At 37.7% G+C, this 26375-nt stretch overlaps 3 protein-coding genes across 4 annotated transcripts in view; 2 read left to right on the plus strand and 1 right to left on the minus strand.

Annotated features, from left to right (window-relative positions):
• Positions 1-294, minus strand: part of shq1 (SHQ1, H/ACA ribonucleoprotein assembly factor) — a 34487-nt gene extending 34193 nt beyond the window's left edge. The window contains exon 1 of one of the 2 annotated variants that reach the window (XM_084425519.1): positions 4-294. The gene's annotated coding sequence lies outside the window, so the exon portion shown is untranslated. The remainder of the gene's footprint in view (positions 1-3) is intronic. The other variant, XM_084425520.1, reaches the window with a different exon arrangement.
• Positions 295-1240: 946 nt separating this feature from the next.
• gxylt2 (glucoside xylosyltransferase 2) lies at positions 1241-17609 on the plus strand. Its single transcript, XM_084425624.1, has 7 exons — positions 1241-1686; positions 8171-8366; positions 11654-11785; positions 11879-12130; positions 13064-13187; positions 14560-14732; positions 15785-17609. The coding sequence occupies exons 1-7, from the start codon at positions 1415-1417 to the stop codon at positions 15965-15967; spliced, it is 1332 nt and encodes a 443-aa protein (XP_084281750.1). The 5' UTR covers positions 1241-1414; the 3' UTR covers positions 15968-17609.
• Positions 17610-18049: 440 nt separating this feature from the next.
• On the plus strand, positions 18050-24489 carry ppp4r2b (protein phosphatase 4, regulatory subunit 2b). Its single transcript, XM_084425836.1, has 9 exons — positions 18050-18247; positions 19265-19346; positions 19907-20077; positions 20380-20473; positions 21807-21844; positions 21958-22032; positions 22107-22247; positions 22429-22745; positions 22827-24489. The coding sequence occupies exons 1-9, from the start codon at positions 18127-18129 to the stop codon at positions 23153-23155; spliced, it is 1368 nt and encodes a 455-aa protein (XP_084281962.1). The 5' UTR covers positions 18050-18126; the 3' UTR covers positions 23156-24489.
• The last annotated feature ends 1886 nt before the right edge of the window (positions 24490-26375 follow it).

A 26375-nucleotide genomic window follows, 5' to 3' on the forward strand; every position in this document is an offset into this window, starting at 1 on the left:
TACCTTCACGCCTCGTCTGTGAACACTCATGCGATAAACAGCATCAGAAACACATGCAGCACATGGCCTGCTTCAGTACTTCCTGCTTTTTCCGTTGGCCATGTTTTACCGTAATTCCACATATAAGGAGGACTACAAACTCACTTTGACATTACACTCAATTTCTCATGGGAATACTACCTGCACATGGTAGCTAATGGAATATTGGTGCGTTCAAGTCCTCCTGGGAAGTTCGTACTTACGAGGTGAGAAGTCGTGTTTATAACGGCATCCGCGTTCAAGTCACTTTTCGTCGGATTAAGATGGCGGTGTAATTTGTCTTAATTAATTAACTTGAACAAAAATAGAGCAAGTTTCTTAAACTCTAGTCCTAGAAAATGAAGAACAAATAAATGTGCATCAGGTGTGCTTTGTTTTTTTTTAATGTTTTTAATTAATTTATGAAGCCACGTGCAAACTTTATCGTTACATAATAATGCCATCATATTCTGTGCAGGCAATGCGCTATTTGACATTGTGGTGGCGTATGTGCGCTCAACTCGTAAATATCTTGAGATGACTTGAACGCACCATATTGCAATTAATGTAATTTCAAATCAAATATTTATTAATCAGATTGCAAAATTGGAACAATTTATTTCAAAAGATTACTTTTATTTGAGAAACTGATCAAGTTAGAAGTGTAAACCAGTTGCTATACAATAATGAACATACAACAATGTAATCTATAAAAATAACATTATTTTGTCAAAAACTGTATATAACAAATATATATAAATTATTATTAATAATACAAGTGATAATATCCTCCTGACAGCCAGACATGTGTATAATAAGATAAGATAAGATAAGATAAGATAAGATAAGATAAGATAAGATAATTGTGAATATGAACAAAATAGAAAAAAGTTGAATATCTTTTCATACAGTATGATGCTATAGTTTCTGTCACAGAATTTTTTTTTTTTTTAATGGTAATTGTGACCTTTTATCTCACAATTCTGACTTTTTGCGTGATATAAACTCGCATTTGCGAGAAAAAAGTCAGAATTGCATAATATAAACTCGCAATTGCGTGTTATAAAGTCAAAATTGCGAGATAAAAAGTCGCAATATTATCTTTTCAAAGGTTTTGTTCTGTGGCAGAAACAAGCTTCCATATTTTATCCTATTGCAGCAGCATTACCGTATTACATTTACGACAAAAGTATTATAAGTGTTACGGTAAGGAGTGTAAGGTCCGCCTTCAGAGATTCATATACGTGTGTGATATCGGCGCTAAGCTGAGCAGCATCGTCTTCATCATCATCACAGTACAAATGAAGAAGTATGGCTGCACACTACAAATATGTCCCCACGTTTTAACCAGAGCCATGGTTGAGACATTTCCACGCGGACAGAGCACTTTTTCACCATGAGAATTCACAGCAAGATCGTGGCGATCGCGGTATGCTTTGGAGTTTTCCTACTTTTGTACTTTTTCGGGGGGAACGCTGCGGACGAGCCGCCGCTTAAAGAAGTTGCGAAAGAAAAACATTTTCCATTCTTCAATCATGTCGAGGATTTTGCACCGGCGAAAGAATCGAAACGAAACCCAGAAGAGCCGCAGAAACCACCGAGGCTAATCCGCAAAGAGCCGAAGTTGAGCAGCAGAGGAGGAGGGAATGTCATCATCGCAAAGACTCGGTAGGAAATTCTTCAAGTGCAACATTATTGATGACCAACAACTAGTTTGATCCAAAAGAGAATGAATAAATATGTGTTTCAAGTTGTCAAGATGCTTTGAATAAAAATGTGATATAATATAATGTAATATAGTATAAAATGCATGTTTTTCCTTCTATTAAAGTTGATGTATATACTTACTTTCAATTCCCTTTTCTGCAAACATGATCAGTGCATTAGTTTGATTCTCAAGAGCATTTATGACCTCAGTGTAGCCTAATTTGCAGTCACTGCAAATCAATGCAAAATGCATGTTTTAATAACAACCCATAAATCATTGGTCTTTTCCTGGATGTCAACACAGCAAATTCAACCAGACATTCTTGTCAAAAAGCCTGCTGCTGTGATAATGGAGATTTTAGCAAGAATGTCTTGAGCTGATTGTGCAATCTTGTTTCTTAATGTAACAAAGAGGAAACCATGCATGACACGTTTATTTTTGCACTGTCCACATCCAGATTACCGTGCACTTATGTCTTAAATCTTTCCAGATACCAGTGTGCATTGCGCATGCTACAACGCCGAGTCTAAGAGCCCCCTGTGCGCACTACGATTATCTCAATTGTACTGTAATTATGACTTTATTAAAAAGGTCACCTTGAATGCAGTTGCCTCGTTCCCAAAGGGTCTCAACGAACGAAGGACAAAATCAATGATTGGTTGTACTGAGCGAGTGCACACGGTCCCATGTGACTCGAGGATGGAGTAGTTTATTCATCAAGATGATCCGCCCTTTCTGAGACTTAATTAAAAGGAGCTGTCACATTTATCCTTTAGGTGAACTGAAGATTGGTTCATTTGTGTCAGTATTTTGATAGTGTGAAATCGATCATGTAAAGGTAGGCGAACTATTATGGATGCCTTTTTGATGGTGTGAAATCAATTCTGCAGTGAGGATGAGTTTAATATTCATTGCTTGTCTTCTTTCAGCAAGCATATGTTATCACCCCTCTGACAGCTTCACATAAACGCCACTAATTGCAGTTGTGAGATATCTCAACCCTTTGACCCTCCTGTTGGGTTTCCAGCAGTGATCCGTCTTCATGTCCACACCTCTGTGACTGCTCTCTGCTGATAAACCCACAATGCAAAGGGCCAATGCAGAGCGGGGAAATTAGTAAAGCAGATTCACCGTACAAACGGGAGAGATGAGAGGGTGTGATTTGGAAAACGCTCTATGCGTTTAATTCCTGGCTCCCTATCCATCTCCCCAGAGGAGATCTCTCTCATCCCGTTTGACCTGTTGTTTTATTTAGAAGTGATTAACTCTTCCGCACTAGTTTTTCCTTTTTTAAGCGCATCCTCCAGACGTGCTTCCTGCCTCACTGTTGCAAAACAGACAAATGTGTCCCTGATGATACGTTTCATCACGTTCAGGGGGCCCGAAGGGTTTGTTTTGTCCTGAGGGCTCTAACAAACACAAACCTTTTGATCCCAGACCTTTTTTTTCCTGTTTTATTGTTATTTTATAAAAAGAATATATCACCAAAAAGTGAACATTCCTTCATCTATTAAACCTCATGTCACACCAAACCTGTATTAAGATATTTTTAAGAATAAAGACATTTTTTGTTGGCCACAACCCGGAAATGAGTTAGCATAGTAGTAGCATTTAGTACTTTCAGTTCCCTCATCCTGAAGTCAATGGGTTTTGGTTAAATGCCTAAAATAAGGTCTGTGGTTAAACAAGCGCAAGATAATTTCATGCTTTATTCTACGACATTAAACGTCATCATGCCGAACAGGAAATGCACTCACTAGTCTACTTTCACAGCCTCATTGTGTTTACAATGACACTCTTGCAATCGAACTCAACCTTTTAGGGAAAATGCTTTAAAATAAAGACTAAAAGAGCTGTCGTAAGCTTAATGGTGGTGATGTTGTTCGTTTATAGCCTACTTTAGCTTTTTACTTCCTGTATTTAAGCATCAAAATGAATAAAATGGGGAAGATTATCATGATAAATAAAACATGGAAGAATCATAAACTGTTGTTGGTTACAAAGCTCATTTTCTGCAATGATGCAAAAGCCAATGGAAAAATCCTATTGGGTTTTTGTCGAGGGAACCAGGGCGATGCCAACTTCCTTGTTGGCCTATGAAAATAATCAAAAAAAGTCATCACTGCAGCAGTCTTTTGTTGAACTGTTGACGTTGAAACAACATCGGCTCCCAAAGAAAAGCATTTTTCAAAACATTGCTCTAAAGAACAAAGAAAGTCATGTAGGTTTGGAATGACATTTTTTTTTTCATTAAAATTTTTGGGTGAACTATTCTTTTAGTATAATAATGAATTAAAATGACAATGAAGTAAACTTGCAGCAGTACACTCATGTTTCTTTCACACCCTTTCCCAAAAATAACCGGCATTTCTGGAAAGCTGGGTGCTCATAACACCTCTCTCTGCCAGAATCACAAAACACCACTGTACCTGTTTTTGCCGCACCTAGGAATAAATGTCTACTAAATGTCAAACGAATAGCTCGCTCTGTCATCTGTAATGCAGGTATGACTAGAGGCAACTGCTGCATGGCAGCTACATTATATAAAGCCATAAACCTGTCATGGAGGAAGACTAAGAGCCCTCCATTTGTGTGTGTCTCTCTCTCTCTCTCTAGCCTCTTTTATCTCTCCATTGCCATTCGTGCCTCTCAATGAGTTGATTTCTCCTCTGCAGTCTTTATCTTCAAACCTGAAGCAATAACACTAACGTTTCACTTCAAGTTTTAAAGTCAAGGTGCCACTGAAAACCTGGCTCTGCCAGGACAGGTATACAGACATTCTGAAAAGTGCGGTGAATAGCTATAAGAAAAGCTCTGGCTGAATTCCATACACGCATCCATGAGGGCTTGGCTTAAATCAGACAGCGTATTTGTTCTGTAGATGTTTTTTTGGATCTCTCTTTGGTGTTTTCCATTGTTTTGTTCAAGATTAGATTAGCGATTGCAAGATGCACAAACCACTAAAGCTTCCACAATCCAGTGTGAAGTGCAGCATAATTTCGATTTCCAAATCCTATTGGAAACAAAAATAAATTTCAGAAAAAAGATACTATTACTGTTTATCTCATTAAAGGTACAGTATGTTTTTTCTCAAAGTCGTTACTGAACGCTGTTGATAGTTGAATTGAAAGAAAACAAACACATCCCTCTCTTCATTGCTCCACCTACAAAGCTCACCCTCCTCCAATCCTGGTCTAGAACCCCGATCGCTGGCTTGCGAGGCGGGTGCGCTAACAAGGATGCTAAACGGTAAACACCAAGTTCTCTAGCAGTCATCAGCCTGCACAACTCTCACTAGCTGGCCTCCGTTACACATGCAATGCAAGAGTGGATGTCTATTTATCATAGCAGAAGCGCAACAAAATAATGCTTCATGAAAAATAAAGTGAAGGTGATGAACGAATGACAAGGGAGCACAAAAAATTAACATACACAAGACAAACAAGAGTTTGTTGTTAGTTGCCAACAGCACAGCAGCTCCAGACAAACAATGACACTCAAAACCAGTGTTACTCGCATGTGGAGTCGAATCAAAGCAACCTCAGCGTTGGAAAGCTTTTCTAATATTAACGCGGCTCCTGAAGCTCTTTCCTGATCATATGCATAACCCTTAATTTTCCAGTAATATTCTTATGAGCTTTTCTCTTTTCTAATGTCTCTCAGCCATCTCTCTTTCTACAGTCGTTCTTCAAATCTCCCTCTTGCTCCTTTTCTCTCCTCTTCCGTCATACGCCCCCTAATGTTGATTGGCTACACGTTGTTTGTTGTGTTGGTCCGACCAACTTTCAAACAGCGTTTTTCATATATCGCTTACCCCACCTTTAAGTCTATTCTGACATTGTGGTGAATCATCTTCCTTAATCTATTCATGAACTAATAATATAATAATATAATATTGGCAGAACAGATGTGGCAAACACTACAGTGTGTATTTGTGTTGGGCTCTGAAGAGCGTCAACTGTTTCTATTTACAACATGTTTTTGCAGCATTGAGCAATGTAGCCAATCACTGTTGATTTCTTGAATGCAATGGCCAATCAGAGGTGTTTTTAAGTTAGTCGGTATCCACTCACTGCTCAAAATGCTGGAGTCTTCTGGTGTACAATGGAGACATTTCTGCGTAAATCATTTGTAAAACCATTCTTGCATAAATTGTTGCACTAAATTGAATGCATCTGTTTAAATTAAATTTTAAGAATGATTCACACAAATAATCAATAATGATCTCATAGAAGCTGAAGTGAGAGATACACTTCATATTGTTTAAAAAGTTAGAGAGGAGACACAATAAAAGTCCACCCTATTTTATTTTCATTCATTTTTGGATCACTTCTAAGTTGATTTCATGTTGCAAGTTGGTTTGAACATTGTCACTTGTATCGCTCAAAGAGGAACATCAGTGTCAGCATTCACTTTAGCTCAATAAGGAGTGCAATATTTAATTCAGCCTTCACAGTCTAAATGTTTCCAGATGTTTCCACACAGACTGCAAGAATTTTTATAAGATCAGTCAGAGCATGTGAACATTTCATGTTGATTTAAAAAGGTACCGAAGTAAATGCCTTACTAGACAAAATCTTAGACAAATGATTGAAAAAATGAAAAGAATAAATTGTTTGATATCATTCAATCAGACCATTGGTGCAATTCCTGTTGCCTAATTTGCAGTGGTGTAAACAAGGGAAGCTTTTTCCACAGGAAACCGCTGCCTTCAAAGCAGATTCTACAGTATTTTATGATACTAGTCTACAATCTATAATAGGCAGAAAAATCTGGAAATTAACTTTCAGGTGTGAAAATATCCATGCTTCCCTGTTGTCAAACCCTAAGGTGTTCCGTGTTTTTCCTTTATTTCACATCATGTCAAGGTCTGTGGTTGAGTTGAAAAGAGAGCAAGAGTGTTTTGCACGTCCTTGGCTTAATGGAAGCTCTTTGATGTCTGTCTGAAAGGCTGCGTGCTTTTCTTGCGGTATGAATTTGTTTCCTCCTCCAAATCCTTGGATAAATGGAGGACTTTTTTTCCCAGAGGTCATCTCTTGGGTAGAGCTTAGAGGGTTAGAGAGCTTACTTCCCCGGAGTGATGGAGACTCAACATGAATCACAAAAGCAAACACCACACCAGTAACAATTTTGTTAGAGACTCTCAAGACAAGGAAATGTTTATTCAAGTGAAACACCGTGTGGCCTGGTCACTTAAGTCATGACGAGCAAGAGTGCTACTCATCTTCATGTTTAATGTCTCCTATTGTCTTTCAAAGTAGGGCTGGGCGATACGGCAAAAAATATGCTTCCATATAGATCAATATTGATTTTTATCCAACCTTGGTTGGAGCAGACCAAGACATATTTTGCAGACTGTCTGGGCCGGTTCACACAGAACACGTTTTTGCATTCCACTGCGGTAATTTTCCATTGTTTTTCAATGTAAATGTGCTAGACGGACGTCTTTGACTGCTGTGTTCATCTCTTTTGCATCATCTCATGCATGACATGGCATTCTAAAAACGTGGCGCTTAAAGGTACACTATGTAACTGTTAAAAAAAATGCATGCATTTTGTGGAGGAACATTGTTTTGGTTGTGCTTGGGCTCTGCGTGACTGTGCGAATGAATATGGTTAATCATAAAACATTCACTGTCTACCAGGTTTAAAAGATATAACCAGTTTGGATGGAAGAGATCTCAAGCTGACTAGCTGAAGACGGTACTGTAGCTATACCCATTAACCATAATGAAATGACCCTTCAAAATAGATAATGCTTCTGATAGAGAGCTACATATGGCAGTTTTTTGTTCAATAAAATACCTTACTCACCTGTTGAGTAATAATAACAACGCCATTTCTGCATTGTTTTTACAACATTTCAAAGCCATCTCCAAAAATCCAAGCCAATGTTGATTCTCGTTTTACTACAAGCTCTGTCGCGTTCTCTTTTTGCCAGCAGACTCTCCACTGTTCAGCGTTTCTTATAAAACGGGTGATTCCCCGGAGGTTCGACGTTTAGCTGCTCCATGTCAACCTTCCTCACTCGTTGTGACCACTAACCTATGCCACTCCCACACCATACACGCATCAAAATCGCCACTTTCTCTATTTACGGATTTGACAAGACACGCTCGGACGCGTGAAAACCATCCCGCTAGGTCTAAAATATAAACGCATATAATAAGCTTACCTTGACCTTCGTCTTGCATTTGTAAGCACAAAACTTTTTTAAATACGCTTGCCCTTGTGTGCTCTCTGATCAAGTAGGTTGCAAATCTGACTCTGACTCAGAATTGTTTACCCTTGAGTCATTCCATGTGCCAGAGGAACCGTGCACAGAATGAGTGTTTCACGACCATGTTGTCTCATGGTTTGGCCCAGCTGATTTGTACCAGATGTTTTTTGTTGTTGATGTCACGGTTTGTATGGGTTTAAGCTTTATTTTTTCTATACCTCTAGGCAGAAGAGTGAGGTGAGGCACCCTGTGTCAAAGGTCACACGAGCAGAGGATGTCATGCACCTGGCAGTGGTGGCTTGTGGGAACCGTCTCGATGAAACGCTCAACATGGTGAAGTCAGCACTGCTCTTCAGCATAAAGAAGATCAAATTTCACATCTTTGCAGAGGAGGACCTGGCCGAACAATTTGAAAAAGGGGTGAGAGCGTGTCCCATGATTCTTTCATCTTTGCTGTGGCTATATTAGGTTTTTTTATTTGATTGTAAAGTCTAGCTGACTGGTGACCTAAAATATTTGGGGTTTTTTTCATCAGACGTTTATTTTTAAGTGGTTTGAGTATCTTTACTTTTCTAAGGCATATCTTTATTCTCTGGAAAGCATTGCAATGGATAACTGACTTTCAGACAAAGTTTCATCCCCTAACTATGCAGCTCGAAAAAATCTGGCACACATTTTGGGACTATTGCTTCACTCTGATTCTTTTCCTTGCAACTTAAATCTCTAAATGTAATATGCCAACTCCACATAACTTATAGGGCTGTGAATATTTGTTCTGGGAACAATTCAGTTGTTTTATATTAAATGATGCAGTGTATTTTATGTTTGACCTTTTCAGTTTATTATTTAGGTACTATTCATAATTTTTGCAAACTCACTATAATTATTGCCTATATTAGAGGTAATGAACCTTTTGCAAACCTCCAATAACACACTCTCACTCATGTCATATTAAATATAATCATAATGATTGTCTTTTTACATCCTTAGTAAGGTAAGATTTCTCAGTGTATTTAAACCGACCTTTGACAGAACTGTGACTGTCAATTTTATTGTACTAGTGGCTTTGTGGTAACCCTCAGACAATGTCAGACTAACCCTGACAACCAACCAATCTGGTGAGGAGGGTAATGTGAGAAACCTCATGAATCTATCGATCTCTTTACCATGCTCTTAACACATTATTTGGTTTCTGGTAGAGTGTTTTTTCTCTACAGTCCTAATCGGTTACAATGTTTCTCACCACAGAGGGACTGTTATTGAAAATAGCACTACATTGTTTTCTACATTTAGACAGTTGATGCTTTTTGAGAGGTGCCCTCTGGCCTTGAGCTGATCTTGATCTATTCCTGCGCGTACTGCTGAAGATAAAGGATCTGAAGGCTTTGAAGAGAGAGAGAGAAAGAATGCAATGTCATGTTTGTTATTCAAAAGATTTCCTCTGTTTTTCTGCAGCCTTTTCAGCAGTAGTTATTTGGCTATCAGCAGGATATTATAAACCAGTGGTTCTTAACTGATTTGTTATGACTCAAAAATGGGTTGAAGGTCTTTTCTGATGGGATCACGGGCGGCTGGAAAAAACGAAGCTAAATGAGAATAATAAAATCCAAGTAGATGTTTTGACATTTATAAGAAAAGAAACAAAATGGCTTTCATAACTTTTGTTGTTGACATGCATCTAAATTAATTGACACAGTCGTATTTACAATAAAATACTGTCAAGTTTAAGGTCCTTTGGTGGTATTATGGCTAATAATAAGTAAGGGATAATCCACGGTTTGCTGTGCATTAAATTATTTTAGTGCATGATGTGGAGGCAAAAAAACACCCGAGTCCCGATGCGAAGCCTCTGTTGCCTTTGCGAAGTGCATTCAAATTGTTTAATGCACAGCTAGCCGTGGATTATCCTGCTTATACCATGGTCATTTGCTGCCATTGACAAGTTAAAGCTATTATTATTGTTTGCACTTTGACCGAAAGGGTAAAAAAGGGTAATTTTTGTTAGATACAGCTCGTTAGATCTAGCATTCTGCCCACTTTAATCAGACACAGAAATAAAGAAGTGTGGTAAGATTACATTTATTTGAATGAATGAATGAATTATAGCATTTATTTGAATTAATTATTGATAGAGGGAGATGCGTATGGGAATTGTCTTCGTCTCTGCAGCCTGTCTAACAATGAAGCTGCGAGTTTAATTCCTTCAAAAACAGAGATGTAACCCTAGCCTGGCTCCGCCCTCCTACGTACTTCCGCTCAATTTTCATTTTCCTTCAGTACGTCGTCTGGGTTTGCGGTATATTCTTGGGTTTTCTCCGGCCAAATCTTTGGAGGTCCAATCAGTGAACAGAGGGAGTGGCTGAGAACGATGACGTTGAGGTCGTGCGCTAGTTTGAGTTGTAGGTTTACGTCACAACCAAACGTTAGCGATTGGCTATGGCAGATCCAGAGTGGCTCTTGGCAGATCCAATAGTTTTAAACTTCAACAGAGTACCCACCTTCAGGGAAGTTAACGCTTGTCAATGGAGAGTGGCCAGACTCTCTGTACAAATGAAATGTACGAGAGTCTGGTAGGACCAGGCTAATGTAACCCCCTCTTTGCTGAGAAATATAATGTAGCCAATCAGTAGTGAAGCTATTTCATTAATAAAAGCCACGGGGCAGAGTTGATAAGTTTCTGTGCTTCCTGAATTTGTATGTGTGTGTGCATCGCTATCTCCGATACCTGTGTGCATTGCTGTGCAAGTGATGTGTGTGTATGCTTCAATGAAAGCAGAACATTAATTTAGAACGGTGAATAAACAGTTTTAATGCACACCTTCCAGCCAGTCAGAATCAAGTGTAATATAATATTTGTATAGATTTTTTACCCAATGATTGTTCCATGTGTAAGAGTGGTAATGCATTTTGAAAATGATCAGTTTTTCTATTCTGAATAATTGTGCATATTGCTGAGCCTGTGCAGTTTATAGTAATAATAATACATATCTTTTTGTTGGCATTGTAAAAATAAAATTAAAAAAATGAAAAATTAATATCGGTTGTCACGTCCAAACTTGCATGAACCAAAGGGGTCAATTTTATTTTTTATCTCTACAGCAACTACAAAAGTAGCTAAATTTGTTACTCTTTGTGCAGAAAATAGTAAAAAAGCATTCAAACATAAAATGACATATAGGTTTGTGCCAAAGCTGATAGTGGGGAAATTGATCCTTAAGATATTAAAGCCTGGTTTCACAGACAGGGCTTTAGACTAAGCTAGGATTAGGCCTTAGTTCAATTAGGACATTTAAGTAGCTTTTATAAACGTGCCTTAGAAAAAAAAAACATTACTGGTGACGTGTATCTTGAGACAAAACAGTGGCCCTGACATATTTTAAGATATGTCAGTGCAAGTTGCTTTCAGTTAAAATGGCTCAAACATGCATTTTAGTCTAGGACTAGGTTTAAGCCTTGTCTGTGAAACCAGGGGTAAAACATGCCATGTCCTACTTGGTTAAAACAAGGTATACCACTATGGGTAGATTTCTAAATAACATTCTATTAATCACAATTCTTACAAAAGATACAAAATGTTGCTCTTTTGAAGGATTGGTACAGGTTTCTTCACACACTTCTCTTCGCTGACACCTGTAAGGAATAGATGTGCAGTTTACCGAAGGCTGACAGTCATGACATTGACTGATTCTTTCAATTTCTTCTCACAGTTCAGTGTGTGGCCTCAGACGGTGTCCTCCAGGTTTCACTACAGCATATATCCAATCACCTTCTCTGTGGGGAATGCAGATGAATGGAAGAAACTCTTCAAACCATGTGCTGCCCAGAGGCTGTTTCTTCCTGTAGGTCCCTGCTGCTCAAGTTTTTTTTGCTCATTTGTTTGTGTTTTCCATCTCACCACACTGACTGTAACCAAGTATTTCTTTTGATATCAGGTAATCCTAAAGGACGTGGACTCGCTGTTGTATGTGGACACAGATGTTCTGTTTCTCCGCCCTATGGATGACATCTGGAAGTTTCTGAAGGCTTTCAACAGCACTCAGCTAGCTGCCATGGCCCCAGAGCACGAGATCCCCAAGATCGGCTGGTACAGCCGCTTCGCGAGGCACCCCTTTTATGGAGTCACAGGGGTCAATTCAGGGGTCATGCTAATGAACCTCACACGGATTCGTAGCACTCTGTTTAGGGTAAGGAACAATACAATTGACTTGACTTGAATTTTGATGGTCAATTTGTAGCTCTGCTTATGGTGAAATTTCAGTGGTCCACAATACTAGTCCACATAGCTGTTTTTTAAACTTCAAATACTAGAGATGAATATTACTCTGTTCCATACCAGTCTTCATTTTATATTAGAGATTTTTTTATTTTATTGACAGCAAAGGTGATCTTTAAAAGCACTAATAATTTCAAATGTAATCTTTGGCAAATCAATATCCACTTTTCATACTGTACATTGTAATGTGGTGCCTAAATTCTCTTCAAATTCAATTAGCCTATAGCATTTAAAATGAATAGTTTTTAGTTGTTTATTTTGAATTTATTTAGACATAAAAACCATAAATATCTTACATTTTTCAGTTATCTACTATAACTTGAAAATGATTGTCAGCTTATCGGTATCAGCCAAAAATTTTATATATGTGCATCTCTGTCAAATACATTCTGATTTATACACGTATTACAAACATCAAATAATTAATGCAAATATTTTAGATTTCATAGAGTGCTAGGTTATTACTAGATATTGCCAGTGTTTTCCTTATATAGTTTATTCCTCTTGGTAGTGGTCTGAGGCTTTGGCGTTCACATATCTTCTGAGGTTTCTTTGCAGATTTAAACCCTTTTAACCTCAGGCTGTTTTTAGTAGGCAGTGATGGAAGTCTACTGATTGCCATCCGTTGAGAGAGAGAGAGAGTGGGTGACAGCAGTCTGGATTAGCATATTTCTGAAACCCAGCTAGAACTGTAATTTCCAACCCAAGCACATTTTCAAGGCTGTCTGGGAGGACAAAAAGAACATTTCTTCTTCTGAAAAAAATTTCCATATCAACAGCTGTCTGAAAAGTGGCTGCCAGACTCACTGTTGAGGAAAATAACCTGCCACTATTGATTTTACAGAACAGCATGATCGCCAGCGGTCTGTCGTGGGAAAATCTGCTACACCCTCTCTATCAGAAATACAAGAACCACATCACATGGGGAGACCAAGACCTGCTCAACATCATCTTCCACTACAATCCAGGTACAAAGATATGCTTGCACAAAGATATACTTGATTATGATGAGTAAGATTAGACAACAAAAGCAAAAAATAATTTAGTTTTTTTGGACATGTACCATGGTGTTTTTAAAGTATCATTGAAGTATGTTGTAAATACAATGGTATATATCAAAATACCTTGTTTTTTGGACATGCACTATATTAAATCCAGGTTTTTGGATATGTGCCATGTCAATACCATTGTATTCTTTGACGCTCTTATTTTGTATTTTGTAAAATACAGAGGTATAGATAGGCTAACTTGTTTTTGGTACTACACTAATTGTATGCTTCGAAGTCCCATTTATTAATTATATCTTTAAAGTACCTTGCATTATCTTATAAATGGCATGGTGCATGTCAAAATACTTTGGTTTTACCATGTTTTTAGACATGTAAGGTGATAATACTATTACATTTTTCAAAAGCTGGTACATACTATGGTAAATATCAAAATACCTCTGTATTACCATATTTTTGAAAATGTACATCTTTAAAGTACCTTGCATTATCTTGTAAATGACATGGTGCATTTCAAAATACTTTGGTTTTACCATGTTTTTAGACATGTAAGGTGATGTACTATACATTTTAGCCGGTACATACTATGGTAAATATCAAAATACCTCTGTATTACCATGTTTTTGAACATGTAATAATGGCGTTAATAAGTATTATGATATAGCATATGTGATACCATCACTGTACGTTACAGTGGCACAGTAGAAAAAAGAAAGGGAACGTTTTTCGGTGCATCATTTAAACTCTCATATAAACCTGTCTACTTTCTTTATTTTTGTTGATTTGCACTCTACATTGTTACAGCACTAATTTAATTGTGTTGTTTGCTGGAGGCTTAAATCCAAGTTAAAAAGCTGTTATTCTACTTGTGAAGCCTTGCAGGTTTTTATCATGTACATGACAACTAAACTTTCCAACTCTGATTGTTGTTTCTTGTGCAGGGCTTGAAGCTACACCTTTCCATTTGTACTCTTTCCAGAATATATATATATATATTTTTTTCTCTTTTTTCCTCTTTTCTCGCCCTCCTGAATGTTGTCGTTTGATCTGGGCTTTATAGAGATAAGACCCTTTTGTGTAGATTAACACTTCTCTTGACTGGATCAGGTGTGATAGAGACTGACAGGTGCAGTAATTAAAGTCTCTAAATTGGTGAGACATTTGGCAAGGGTAGTGCTTGTTTGACAACTGTAATGGTACTGGCCCAAAAGACTAGCACAACTACAAACACCTACAAATAGAAGACAAATGAAGATTCACTGCACAAGTGCTGTGTATGCTATGCTATTTGCAGTTTGGATAAAACGTTGAATATTTTTCTCTGTGTCTACAGAGTGTCTGTACATATTTCCGTGCCAGTGGAACTACAGGCCAGATCACTGCATGTATGGAAGCAATTGCAAAGCTGGTGAAGAGGAGGGAGTGTCTATTCTTCATGGTAACCGTGGAGTGTACCATGACGACAAGCAGCCCGCATTTAGAGTGGTTTACGATGCCATACGTGAGGTGAGACATTTTCAGGAGACGTTTATATGATAGAACGAATAGAATGTCAGATTGATGACAATTATATATGTACACTACCATTCAAAAATGCTGACTCACTTAGATGTTTTTTAAAAGGAGCATCTTATGCTCATCCAGGCTGCATCAAAAATACAATAAAAGCATATTATTGCAAAATATTCTTATAATAAAAAATACAAATCTGTTGTCTATTTTCATACATTCTTAAATGTAATTATTCATGTGATGGCAAAGCTGAATTTTCAGTAGCAATTACTCCAGTGATCCTTCAGAAATTATTCTAATATGCTGATTTGGTGCTCACAAAACATTTCTTCTTATCAATGTTAAAAACAGTTTATTATTTGCTGATTAATATACTGCTTAATATTTTATGGAAACGGTGAAAACATTTTTTAAATCAGGATTCTTTAAAGAATATTAAGTTAAAAAGAACAGCATTATACAGATTTATTTTAAATAGGAATCTATTGTAACATTATAAATGTCTTACCTGTCACTTAAAATAAAAAGTATTAATTTCTTAAATAAAAAAATCTTACTCTATATAGAGAGAGAGAGAGAGAGAGATTATACAGATTTATTTTAAATAGGAATCTATTGTAACATAATAAATATCTTACGTGTCACTTAAAATAAAAAGTATTAATGTCTTTAAAAAAAAAAAGAGAGAGAGAGAGATTATACACACCCGCATAAAAATGACAAAGATTAAGATTTTAAGATTAAGAAGTATAATCCATTTGTCTTTGCTTGCTTAGGCCACTAATTCTTCAGTGCTAACAAAACAAATCGTGAGGGTGTTGAATCATATGAGAATAAATAGAAGTGTTGCAATGTGTATTCAGAGTGCAGTTTACTTGAATCTCTCCTTGAAGGTTAATAGCAGGAAAGCGTCTCTCCACGAGGAAGCCTTTTGTATGGTTGAGTCACGTGGGCCCCTCTGCTGTTCAGAATTGGACCTTGTTCATTGTGCCTCCACAATTATACCAAAGCAGTTCCTCAAACTTGTATTTTATCTTCTCTTTCAGTATCCCTTTGAGGAGAACATGTTCCAGTCTTTGTTTTATCCTCTTCAGACTAAGTTCCTAGACACAGTTAACACCCTTTGTGGAAGAATACCACAGGTGTTCCTCAAACAGATCGAGAAGACCATGAGGGTTGTTTATGAGAAAAAAGTGGTGCGCCATGTCCGACTGCCACATGAGAAATGAGCCTCAGCTGCATTTCATCATCATGAGGAAGAGTCTCTGCCTGCTTCTTGGATCAAAGTGTTTTTGTTTTCTGTTTTCATTGAAGACGAGCAATGCCAGAAGCAAGCTACATTTGGTCCATTAGGCCCAGTATGAGCTTCATGAGCCAGCGGAGTTGGAGATTTAAGCAGGAACGAGAAGCAGTTTTGTTTTGGTCTGTTGGAGGGAGATAGAGATGTAACCAAATGCATTGAGTGCCTCCAATTGTGGGTTATCAACCATCTGATTGTTCCTGAAAGAATATGAGGGACTCGTTGGCAAAGCTGATTTCAGCAAATCCAAAAATATGGATTCAGAGCTGTTTATTTACAACTGTGTTGTACCATTTTTCAGCATCTAGTTTGTCATCATGACATGTCTAGTATTACAAAATTGGAGCATTTGTGTCTAAGTACACTTTATCTGATTCTTGTACTTAAGTGGCTGCACCAATTTGTTTGTGCATTCTGCTGCTTAATAGCATGAGATAACGCCTTGTTTTCAAGCCACAAAAATGAATGTAGCATGCAGAAACAACCAAAGAGAATTAGCCTGTCAGCCTTTAGAACTCAGATGTACATTCAGTTTAGGCACAGCCTTAATGGTGGATGTTCACACTGTTTACATTGAAGATGACTTGTTAGTGAGATTAGAAAGGAGTCTGATGTTGTACATTTTTCTTTGGGATATCGTATCACAAAGCCTTTTTTGAGAATTCCAATCAAGTCAGGTGTCCTGTATTTTGATGTGACAGGCCTATTCTGATGGACATAATGAATTTGATGTTGAATATGTGGCAGAATGTCCTTTTAGGATAACCTGCTGCCCAAAAGGTCTAAGTGGTTAAATATATTTTTTCAGCAATATTCTGTCTGGTCAATTACAGAGAACACATTTGGTTGTTTTATTCTGTGCTTTGTTATTAGGAACTTTTGCCATAGTGGGATTAAATTAAAGTGATCATTTAAAATAAAATACTGCCAATTAGAAAGGTTTGTACATCATGACAGTATAATATGAATAAAAACAACATTATAACAAAACCGTAAAACAATACACAGATGTACAGTTTGCAGTTAATTGCACTTTTTTAAACAAATACTGAGTTTGGAGAAAGTAATATGAAAGATAAGTTAAAAATGGCAACAAGGTTAGTTTAACAAAACAAACTCTTTGGACCCAGTATGATCAGTTTACCCTTTTTTTTTTTTTTTTTTTTTTAATGTTACATTCTAAAATCATTTTAAGTTTGTGTAATCGCAGCCTTTTAATTTGTTTGTTGACTTTGTGTGAAAGTACAAACATAAAAGGGAAAGTGTGTTGTAAGTGTTTTGATGTGTGTTTTGACGTTCATTTAGCACAATGTGCTTAATTATATGTGTGACCAGTTTCCAGCCTCCTGTCACTGGTCTGGGATCAGTGATGGGATTTATTTAACTGGAAACTCAGGAGACTATTATACATCTCATGTTATCTCTGTGTCAAGAGATGCACCAGCGATGGTCAAGTTTGTATCAAGTGTGTTTTTCTGTCTTTCTGAATGTCTTCTATTATGTATTATTGTCCTTTTATACAGAAGTGTGTATGTCAGAAATGTAATAAATAAATATGCATTTAATATTAATTTGACTTTGTCTTACAATTCTTTTTGCATTATATTTATGTTATAAAAAACAAAAATCACATTTCAATCTATTGGTCAGACAATATATGTTTAGGCAAGATTTATTAAGATTTATTCATTAACATTTAAAAAAGATATAAACCATAAACATTGTCACTGTGTGATATTTTGGTGGGCTGGTGGTTACTATAGTAAAAAGTAAGGGAGATGAGCGTTCAATTATAATTATAAAGAGGCTAATAATTCCAGTCAGACTGCACAAGACATTGAGACAGTTTAAAACCGTGAGCTCCCTTCTTTCAAAGCATTTATAACACTGCTCGGAACGCACCTATTGTGCTTCAAAACTGTCTACGTAGGCAGCTCACAAAGTGTGTGTTTTTTTTTTTTTTTTCACATTCACAAAAACACTAAAATTATGTTTAGGTAGGCAGCTGACTGGATTTTGAGGCGCAGACAGCTGGGACTGATCTCTATACCACACCGGCAGTGACGTCGCAGTCGCCGCCATATTGAAATGTTTCCCCTGTCCTCTTCTTCACTGAGCTCAACAGCAGCCATCAGCTCACGATTTTCAGTTGGAGACAGGGACAACAACACAGACATGGAGATAGACACTCTTCTGGAAGCTCTTAAAGGTACCCGATTGTGTGTGTTGAGGTGGTCTGCGCGAGTTTAGAGAGGAGTTATATGTGCTTATGAGCTTGTAATGTGAGTTAGCTCATGTTAGCATGGCCTGTGGCTAAATGGCTTTTACTGTTTTTCGAGGTCTGTTGTGTGTTACGAGTAGATGAACAGGTTACATCCTCCTGCTTTATGACTTATGTAATATTTGCCTAAAAATGACGGGATAGTTAAGTAATACGTTAATAAACAATTGAGATAACTAGTTAGTGTTTTGGCATGATATAGAGCTGATTCAAGTATATTACACATCGGTTTATCCAGGGTTAACACCAATAATAATTGAATAAATAAAGCTTGATTCTTTATTATTTTCCTTTTATAACGTGATTTTGAGGGCATTTATAATAACTAAAGTTGCACTCTCAACTCTACGCTTATAGCGTAAATAATCATAATCAGCTATCTTTTTATGTGTGTGTGTTTATGTTTATTGTCGTATAGTAGTGCAAATAGTTATTATGGCATAGGCTAAAGTTCAGATTTATTGTACCTGTATTATCTCTTATATAAGTGTCAGGAAAAGGATTTCATATTTTCTCATATTTTTAATGAAAGTTCAGGGCTGGGCTGGTTATAGTTATTCTCTTGAATGGTGCCATCAAATATCACACTTGGAACTTGAAACTGAACTAAAGACTAGAAACCAGATGTTTAGGATACATTTTCTCATAATTTTCATAAAAGCATACATACTATTCCAAGACTATTTTAGTTATTTTCTGAGTGCTCTAAATAGTTGTTGAAAAGAAAATGCTGTCTAAATTTGAAACTTGTAGATGACCTAAAACTAGAAACTGGTGCATTGTAGTTAACTATTAGCTAATTCAAATATGCACCCTTTTTCATTAAACTGGATATAGGGTGAGAACTAGAATGTGCAGTTAAATGCACTCCAGAACTAAGATGATCGGATTGCATCCATTACAGATATTCACATGAAATTGACAATTCGATTGTGTTTTCTGTAGATTTTGACAAGAAGGTGAAGAAAGAAGCGTCTCCGCCGTTGGACCAGTTTTTGTGCCATATTGCGAAGACTGGGGAAACCCTGTAAGTACCTCCAGATATCTGTGCTTGATCTAAGAGGGGCACAGAAACCTCAACTACTTTGTGTGACCTCTGTTTTTAGTGGTTTGTTTAAAATCATCACTGCTTTTCTGGGTAACCCCACAAAGTGGTTTAGTATAACACCGCAGCACTTTTGGCTTTGTTCCAAAACACACTGAACCTTGTCCTTATCGACTAGATCTGCTTTAGACGACCTGCCTTCATTTCACGAAGTAATTGTGAGTCAGATGCATATCGAGAGATCGAATGTATCTATGTCTCTGAAATACCTGCTTGGGATTGTTGCATTGAGTCCTGTGATGAAATATTTTATGCATAATGATTTCTGAACTGTGTGGCTTTTTTTCATCCTACATAGCTGTGCTAGTTTCATGTAATAATATAATAATATCTCACATATTTAATATTTTCAAATACGAACATTTCATGCAGATTATTTTGGTTGCTATAATAGAGAATCATGACCGGCGGATCTTGTGCCTTACAAATTATAGTTGTCTGTGTGACTGAGTTACTTATGCTCCATATTGTCACCTCTCCAGGGTGTCCTGGTCTCAGTTTAAAAGCTATTTCATATTCAAACTGGAGAAAGTAATGGAGGATTTCCAAGCGTCGGCCCCAGAGCAACGAGGGCCTGCCAACCCAAACGTGGAGTCAATTCCCTTCGAAGAAATGAAGGAGAGAATTCTTAAGATTGTCGATGGATACAACGGGTTAGTAATACTCTTAATTAATTGCATTGTGTGGTGCTATCACCCTTTTACTTTTAGAAAGGCACTGGGGTTTGTCCTTGTAATAAGTGTAAGCTGTTTTGGATAAAGAGCAAGCCTGTCTCTTTACCCCAGAGCAAGTGTGCCATCTTCTGGCTGTTGAATATAACCAAGCCTACATCATTCCTTGTTATTTGTGTGTCAGGATAGAGTGGAGAACATTTGCTACTAGTTCTCTGTGGTTTGTTATGGAGATTTCACCAGCTGATTCAAATATTATTCAAATATTTTTTTTCTCTATCCAGGATCCCATTTACTATCCAGCGCTTGTGCGAGCTGCTCACGGAACCTAAGAGGAACTACACAGGAACAGAGAAGTTTCTCAGGGGGGTAGAGAAGGTCAGTGCGTGATGCATTATTCAGTTTAAGAACTAATAAGGCTAATACAAATGGTGCACTTGCTACAAAATACTTTTGTCAGGTCAAGTCACCTTTATTTATATAGCGCTTTTTACAATAGAGATTGTTTCAAAGCAGCTTTACAGTGATGACAGGAAAATAATGCAAAAAAGTTTGTTTCGGCTATACAGCACATCTAGAAGAAAATAGCGTCGTAGTCCAGCTTAAGTAAGTTCAGTGATGGTTCATTTTTGTTGTAAAAAAGTTATTAATTTAGTTAAAATATACAGCCGCTCTGGAGAAAACGGTGATGTCATCGTCCAGCTCAGTTCAGTTCTCATTTAATGGTGTCAATGCAGATCAATAATATTGTTGAATAATAAGTGTCCCCAACTAAGCAAGCCAAAGGCGACAGTGGCAAGGAACCAAGACTCAGGTGACAGAATGGAGGAAAAAAAAAAAATCTTGGGAGAAACCAGGCTCAGTCGGGGGGGCCAGTTCTCCTCTGGCCAACGAACAAACAGTGTATGATTATGATTCAGGCAGCATTATAGGGCAGAAGTCAGGTTGGATCAGAACATTCAGAATCAGTTCCATCTGGTAGAAGATCGGAGTCATCACGTGTTGTGGAGACGGGTTTGTTGAGGATCAGTGCCACTGGCTGTCGTGTTGATGAGGACTTCACAGGGGAGAGTCTAGTTGACACAGTCTCTGCTGACACTTCAGGGATGCGTTGTGGTCGTGTCTAGGTGCAGGTCCACCATCTGATCTGGATACGGCCCAGATCCGGCTGACTACATCATGCGTTGTGGTCATGTCTAGGCGCAGGTCCACCATCTGATCTGGATACAGCCTGGATCCGGCTGACTTTGAGGCTTCTTCTTCACCATGCTCTTATAGGGGTGACATTCCCCGTATGTTCCCAGTATGTTTTCTTTGTATTTGCATTTTTATTGTAGTTTTGCTACTTTCCATCTGAAGTCAGATGTGGGATATTATCACATGCTATCTCTGACTTCCATAAAGGTACTCTGTTTATTTCATGGTCGCTTGCATTTGGTTTGCAGGTGTGTCTCTTCAATGTTTGCTAAATAGGTTTTATATTATAATGTGATTGAGGAACTTTGACACATTGATGTGTTTTATGTGCTTAAAAGTGATTTGATTATCATTAAAAGGTCCACATCTTAAAGAAATACAAGCAAGAAGTTACTTTTTTTTTAAATGCTTTTTATTTATTTATTTTTCACCCAAGTAGGTTGTAAATATAGAATTTATGTTGCTTGTTATGTGATAGTGATTTATTTTATTTTTTTCTCTCTCTCTTTATCAGAATGTGATGGTGGTCAGTTGCATTTATCCTACATCTGAGTAAGTAATTACTGTTCAATATTAAAATCATAAAGCTGCTGCATCTTAATTTGATCACCTGGATTATCTTTAATTACTGTAGACAAATGAAGAGCTATTTTTGACCTTTGTAGGAAAAATGGCTGCAGTGGTGTCAACAGAATGAATGGAGTCATGTTGCCAGGGAACACATCTGCCTTTACAGAGAGGTTAGGAAAATTAGCTTAGGACCAGTCATTTAAAAAAGAAAAAGAGCTTAACTTGATTTTCCTGTATATTACAGGAAAGTGAATGGTCCAGGAACACCCAGACCATTAAACCGACAGAAACACTCCATGGCCAGTTCGCTGGCCACAAACGGCCTTCCGGACAGTACAGAAAACAAAGAGACGAACTCACCACAAGGACATAGCAAAACAGCCAGGTAGTCGAAGTTTGCCATCATATCTCATCTTTCATGATTTTGTTTGTGTAAAATGCTGATGGTTAAATCAATGAACATGTTCACTTATCTCTCACATGATGAGTAATTAAACGGCTTGAACTTCAGCAGCCCAAAATGTCCTTTACATTAGAGAAATACAGAATATATCTTTGTGTTTCAGTGATACATCTGTATCAGGCATTGGTGGGCCTCTCAGCAGCTCTGTTAAAAACAAACACTTAGATGACGAGGAAGATGAGGGAATGGAGGAAGAGGAACATGAAGTAAAGAGACTCAAATTCAACGAGGATGGCAACGAAGAAGATGAGGATGAAGATGTAGACGAACAGGTTGTCGAGAAACCCAGATCTACGTCGTCCAAAAGCTCCTCAGATAAGTCGGAGGATGCCGAATCACCGTCATCCATGTTGCAGGAGGGGAGTGAAGAAGAGGAGGAAAGTAAACCTCATGTTTCAGTTGAAGGCCCTGAGGACCAAGGTAGTGTAATCTGTTTCTCCACTTTTGGGGTTTTAACACGCTAAACAATGCTCTAATGTATTCTATTCTTTGCTAACGTAGAGCCTTCCAGCACACAGCCTGAGTGTCCCGCCGCAGATTCCAGAGAGTCTTTTACTGAGAGAGAGGTTCCTTGTGGCTCAGATGACTCTTCAGAAGAGCCCAGTGATATGGACCAATCAGAGCAGAGAGCCCCGGCGGGTGTGGCCTCTAGCCCTGAGGTGAGAGAAGGGGAGGAGCCAAGCGAGGAGGTCAGCAGCAGTAGCACTGATGAAAATGCCTCTGCACCCACATGCAGCAGCAGTAGCGTAGAGTCACCCACAGAGGGCGACTCCGGGTCAGGGGCCCTGGACTCAGAGAGCGCAGAGGAGGAGCCTATGGAGCAGGACTGAAAGCCTGCAGACTACTGCCCTAAACAATAACTGCGTTCTTTTGTGGAGATTAAAACGGCACACACTTAAGTGGCCTTCCACAAAGGCCATCAGAAGCAACACCCAATCTACCACCATGCGCCTTTTGGTCGAGAGTCCACCTAACTTCTCCAACCTTCCCAAACGGACACTTTATGCAGATGTACATATGATTTTATTGCTGAAGTCAAGGTTTTAAACTCTCTCTTTGTTTTTTTTTACAGTTTCTTTCCTTTAGTTTCATCCATGTCATCGGTTTCTGCCAGTCTGTCAAAGCGGTTCGACTGAAGTTCTTTGGTGTCCAACTCTGACACCACTAAACGGCTAATTAAAAGAATATTCATGGCTAAATACAAGTTGAAGTCTATTGACAAAGCTGTTGGATTCTTTCAGTTACTACAGGAAATAATTCCGACTCATTGTTCAGTAAGAAAAAGCAAAAGAGGATGTCGCTTCCCCATAGACTTCTATTATAATATGCGTTTCAGAGACGAAATATTTTGTTGTAAATGACAGCATGTCTCAGCTGTTGTTAAAGCTTGACTTGTATTTAACCACATTTTAGTTTTTAAGGATAAAGTTTAATCTGTATCCAGTCTTGTTTCTACGTTTAGGACACCTGCTAGGACGTGTCGTCTCTGCATTGGTGTATTAATATTTCAGTCACAGTGTCAAACATCAGGGCAATGGAGTTTATCATCTTGCTCTCTCTGAAGAACCATACCTGGCTGCTTTTACAGTTATGTTCAAAGCAAATACAAGCCATAGCTATCTTTGTTCTGTTAAATGATTCAAGCCTAGCGTAACATCATTTCTTTCTGGTCCTTTGTGTGTAACTGACAGGATGTAAAATCTCATTTCTCACACGCTACCACCTTCGCTTTTGTATTATTGTGCAGTCTGCGCTGCATTGAAAGTAAGTGGTTTATGTCAGGTACATTTACCTCTTGATTTAAACTGATTTCCTGATTCAAGTTAATTTATACCAACATTTCAATCTCCTGTTTTATGAGAAGTTGTTTTTCATTTGTTGTTTTTGGCAGGTGGTTATTGACTGCTCCGACTAGCTCAATTACAATGTCATTTGTGACAGTCCAACCCTGAGTTGTCCCACCGATAACAGCTGGCTGCCGTTTTGCAGCTGTGCGATTTTTGATATTTAGAATTTTTAAATTTCTGTAAAGTAGTGTTTTGTAGAGCATTGTGTTCACTGCCTTTTGTGCATCCATGTATAATTTTCTTTGGTGTATTACTGAATGCGTGTGGTTTCAATACAGTATTCAGATGAAGCAATAAATGTTATTGTTTTAAATGTTTGGAAGACCTTTTAATTTTTTTTGCCAACGTGTTCTCATGAACCTATATTGCTTTGCTTTTTGGTCGGTAGGGGCTTGCTTACTGGTCCAAGACAAAAGAGCCCTCCAAGTGTTCATGATACTCTGGTCTCTAGATATGACTTGGGTCCTTTCTTCAATGTAAGTTTTGCCTGTTTTATGGACATCAAAAGATCATTGAGATAAATAACACAACTCTCCTCAACAAACCACTCAATTTGATGCAGCCATGTTCACAGTTTGTGTTACGGGCAAGTTCTACAACAAAGTTTAATACTTGGTAAGCACCACAAACTAGTAGAGATGTTGTTCATAGGAGGATTATCGTTACATAACGTCTCTTATTCTTTCATCCAGGTCTTTTCATAATCCTTAATCATGTTCCTCAAATGAATGCATGCTAATTCATTTTGCTGTTACTAAGCTCTTGCACGAATGTTTCTGCTTCATTTCCCAAATACAAGTTTCCTTTTCTTGTGTGATAGTCATATGCCTCTAACAGGCTCCTGCTGACTCAGAACAGAACTCACACTTACCTGTGCTCGTATTGACTGGATAATGTCAGAGGTCGTATGAGTATGTGCTACTGAAATTTACCCAGCCCTCTCGGAGGAAATAAAAAGTGGATTTTCTAAATCCTGCCGTGATGCGCAGTGAGAGGTTACGTTTAACTGACGTCTTTGAACGCCCGTCTCTTGGGAAATAACCCTGCACGCTGTGGGAATAGAAACAAGTCTTAAGTAAATGAATTGTAATTTGATCCATGAGACCAGGACCCAAGCTTATTAATAATGAAGTCGAGTGACTTTTAAGACATTTCTTGTGTTGTGTGTACTCGAGGAGATCAGCTAAAAGATACTACTATTTCAGGCTCTAAAATATAACATTTTGTATATAGGCTAGGTGAAATCTGAAGTATGGCTGTATGTCCAGGTCATTTTAAACCCAAAATCAAAAGAAATGTATTTATTTAAATAAAAATGAAGCCTATCTTTCAGACTATACACTATTAAAATGGCGTCGCTGTAAAATCCCCCTTTTGGAACCTTTATTTTTAAGTGTTTTTTTCTTATTGACATTACCATAATGCATACCATATATTAAAAATGTATTTGTAACATTAAGAGCTGTACATCAAATACTTAAATGTGGGGGGTAAAATGTGCCTAACTGTTATTAGGATAAGCATCGGAAAAATAGGCTTTCATGAAGTGAAGTGATGGGTACCCTAAGCTGTATCATATTCTGTCAGCATATGACAATTAACATCAACCCTTGTGTGCTGACTCCCAGTCTCATTACTTGAGGATAAAGGGATAAGAGTTTAAACAACCCCAGTAATGTAAGATTTGCATGAGAAAACAAAACCATATGCTAAACATGATCTAAAACCTTACAGTCTATGTCTAAAACACAACATTTGCTCATTTCTAGTAAGCTGATGCATTGACTGAGATAATGTGAGAATTATTGACTTTCTCTTGCACTCTTTTATTGTAATTGTTGGTCTGCCCCCATGTTATAACTCGAAATGAGATTTAATAACCCGTGAAGTGCCTGTTATTTACAAAGCTCAAGACAGATGCCAGTCATAATGTTATTGTCAATGGGTGGCAGCTGATGCACAGTGACAGGATATTGGTGGCCAGACATTGGAGCTTGATTCTAAGCTTTCCTTACAATGCACCTCTGTAGAGCATAATCTAGAAGGTGAAACAACATATGTGAAGTTCAACATTAAAAACAGTTGAACCCACTGCAAACCCGAATAATTTGGCAAAACTCAAATTTGGGGTATAATCATATATATTTTTTAAGTTTAAGAATTGTATTTTGTACTCATACATTATAATTGCTCTTAACTTGTA

The sequence above is a fragment of the Rutilus rutilus genome, assembly GCF_951802725.1.
Source record: "Rutilus rutilus genome assembly, chromosome: 12".
Lineage (NCBI taxonomy): Eukaryota > Metazoa > Chordata > Actinopteri > Cypriniformes > Leuciscidae > Rutilus > Rutilus rutilus.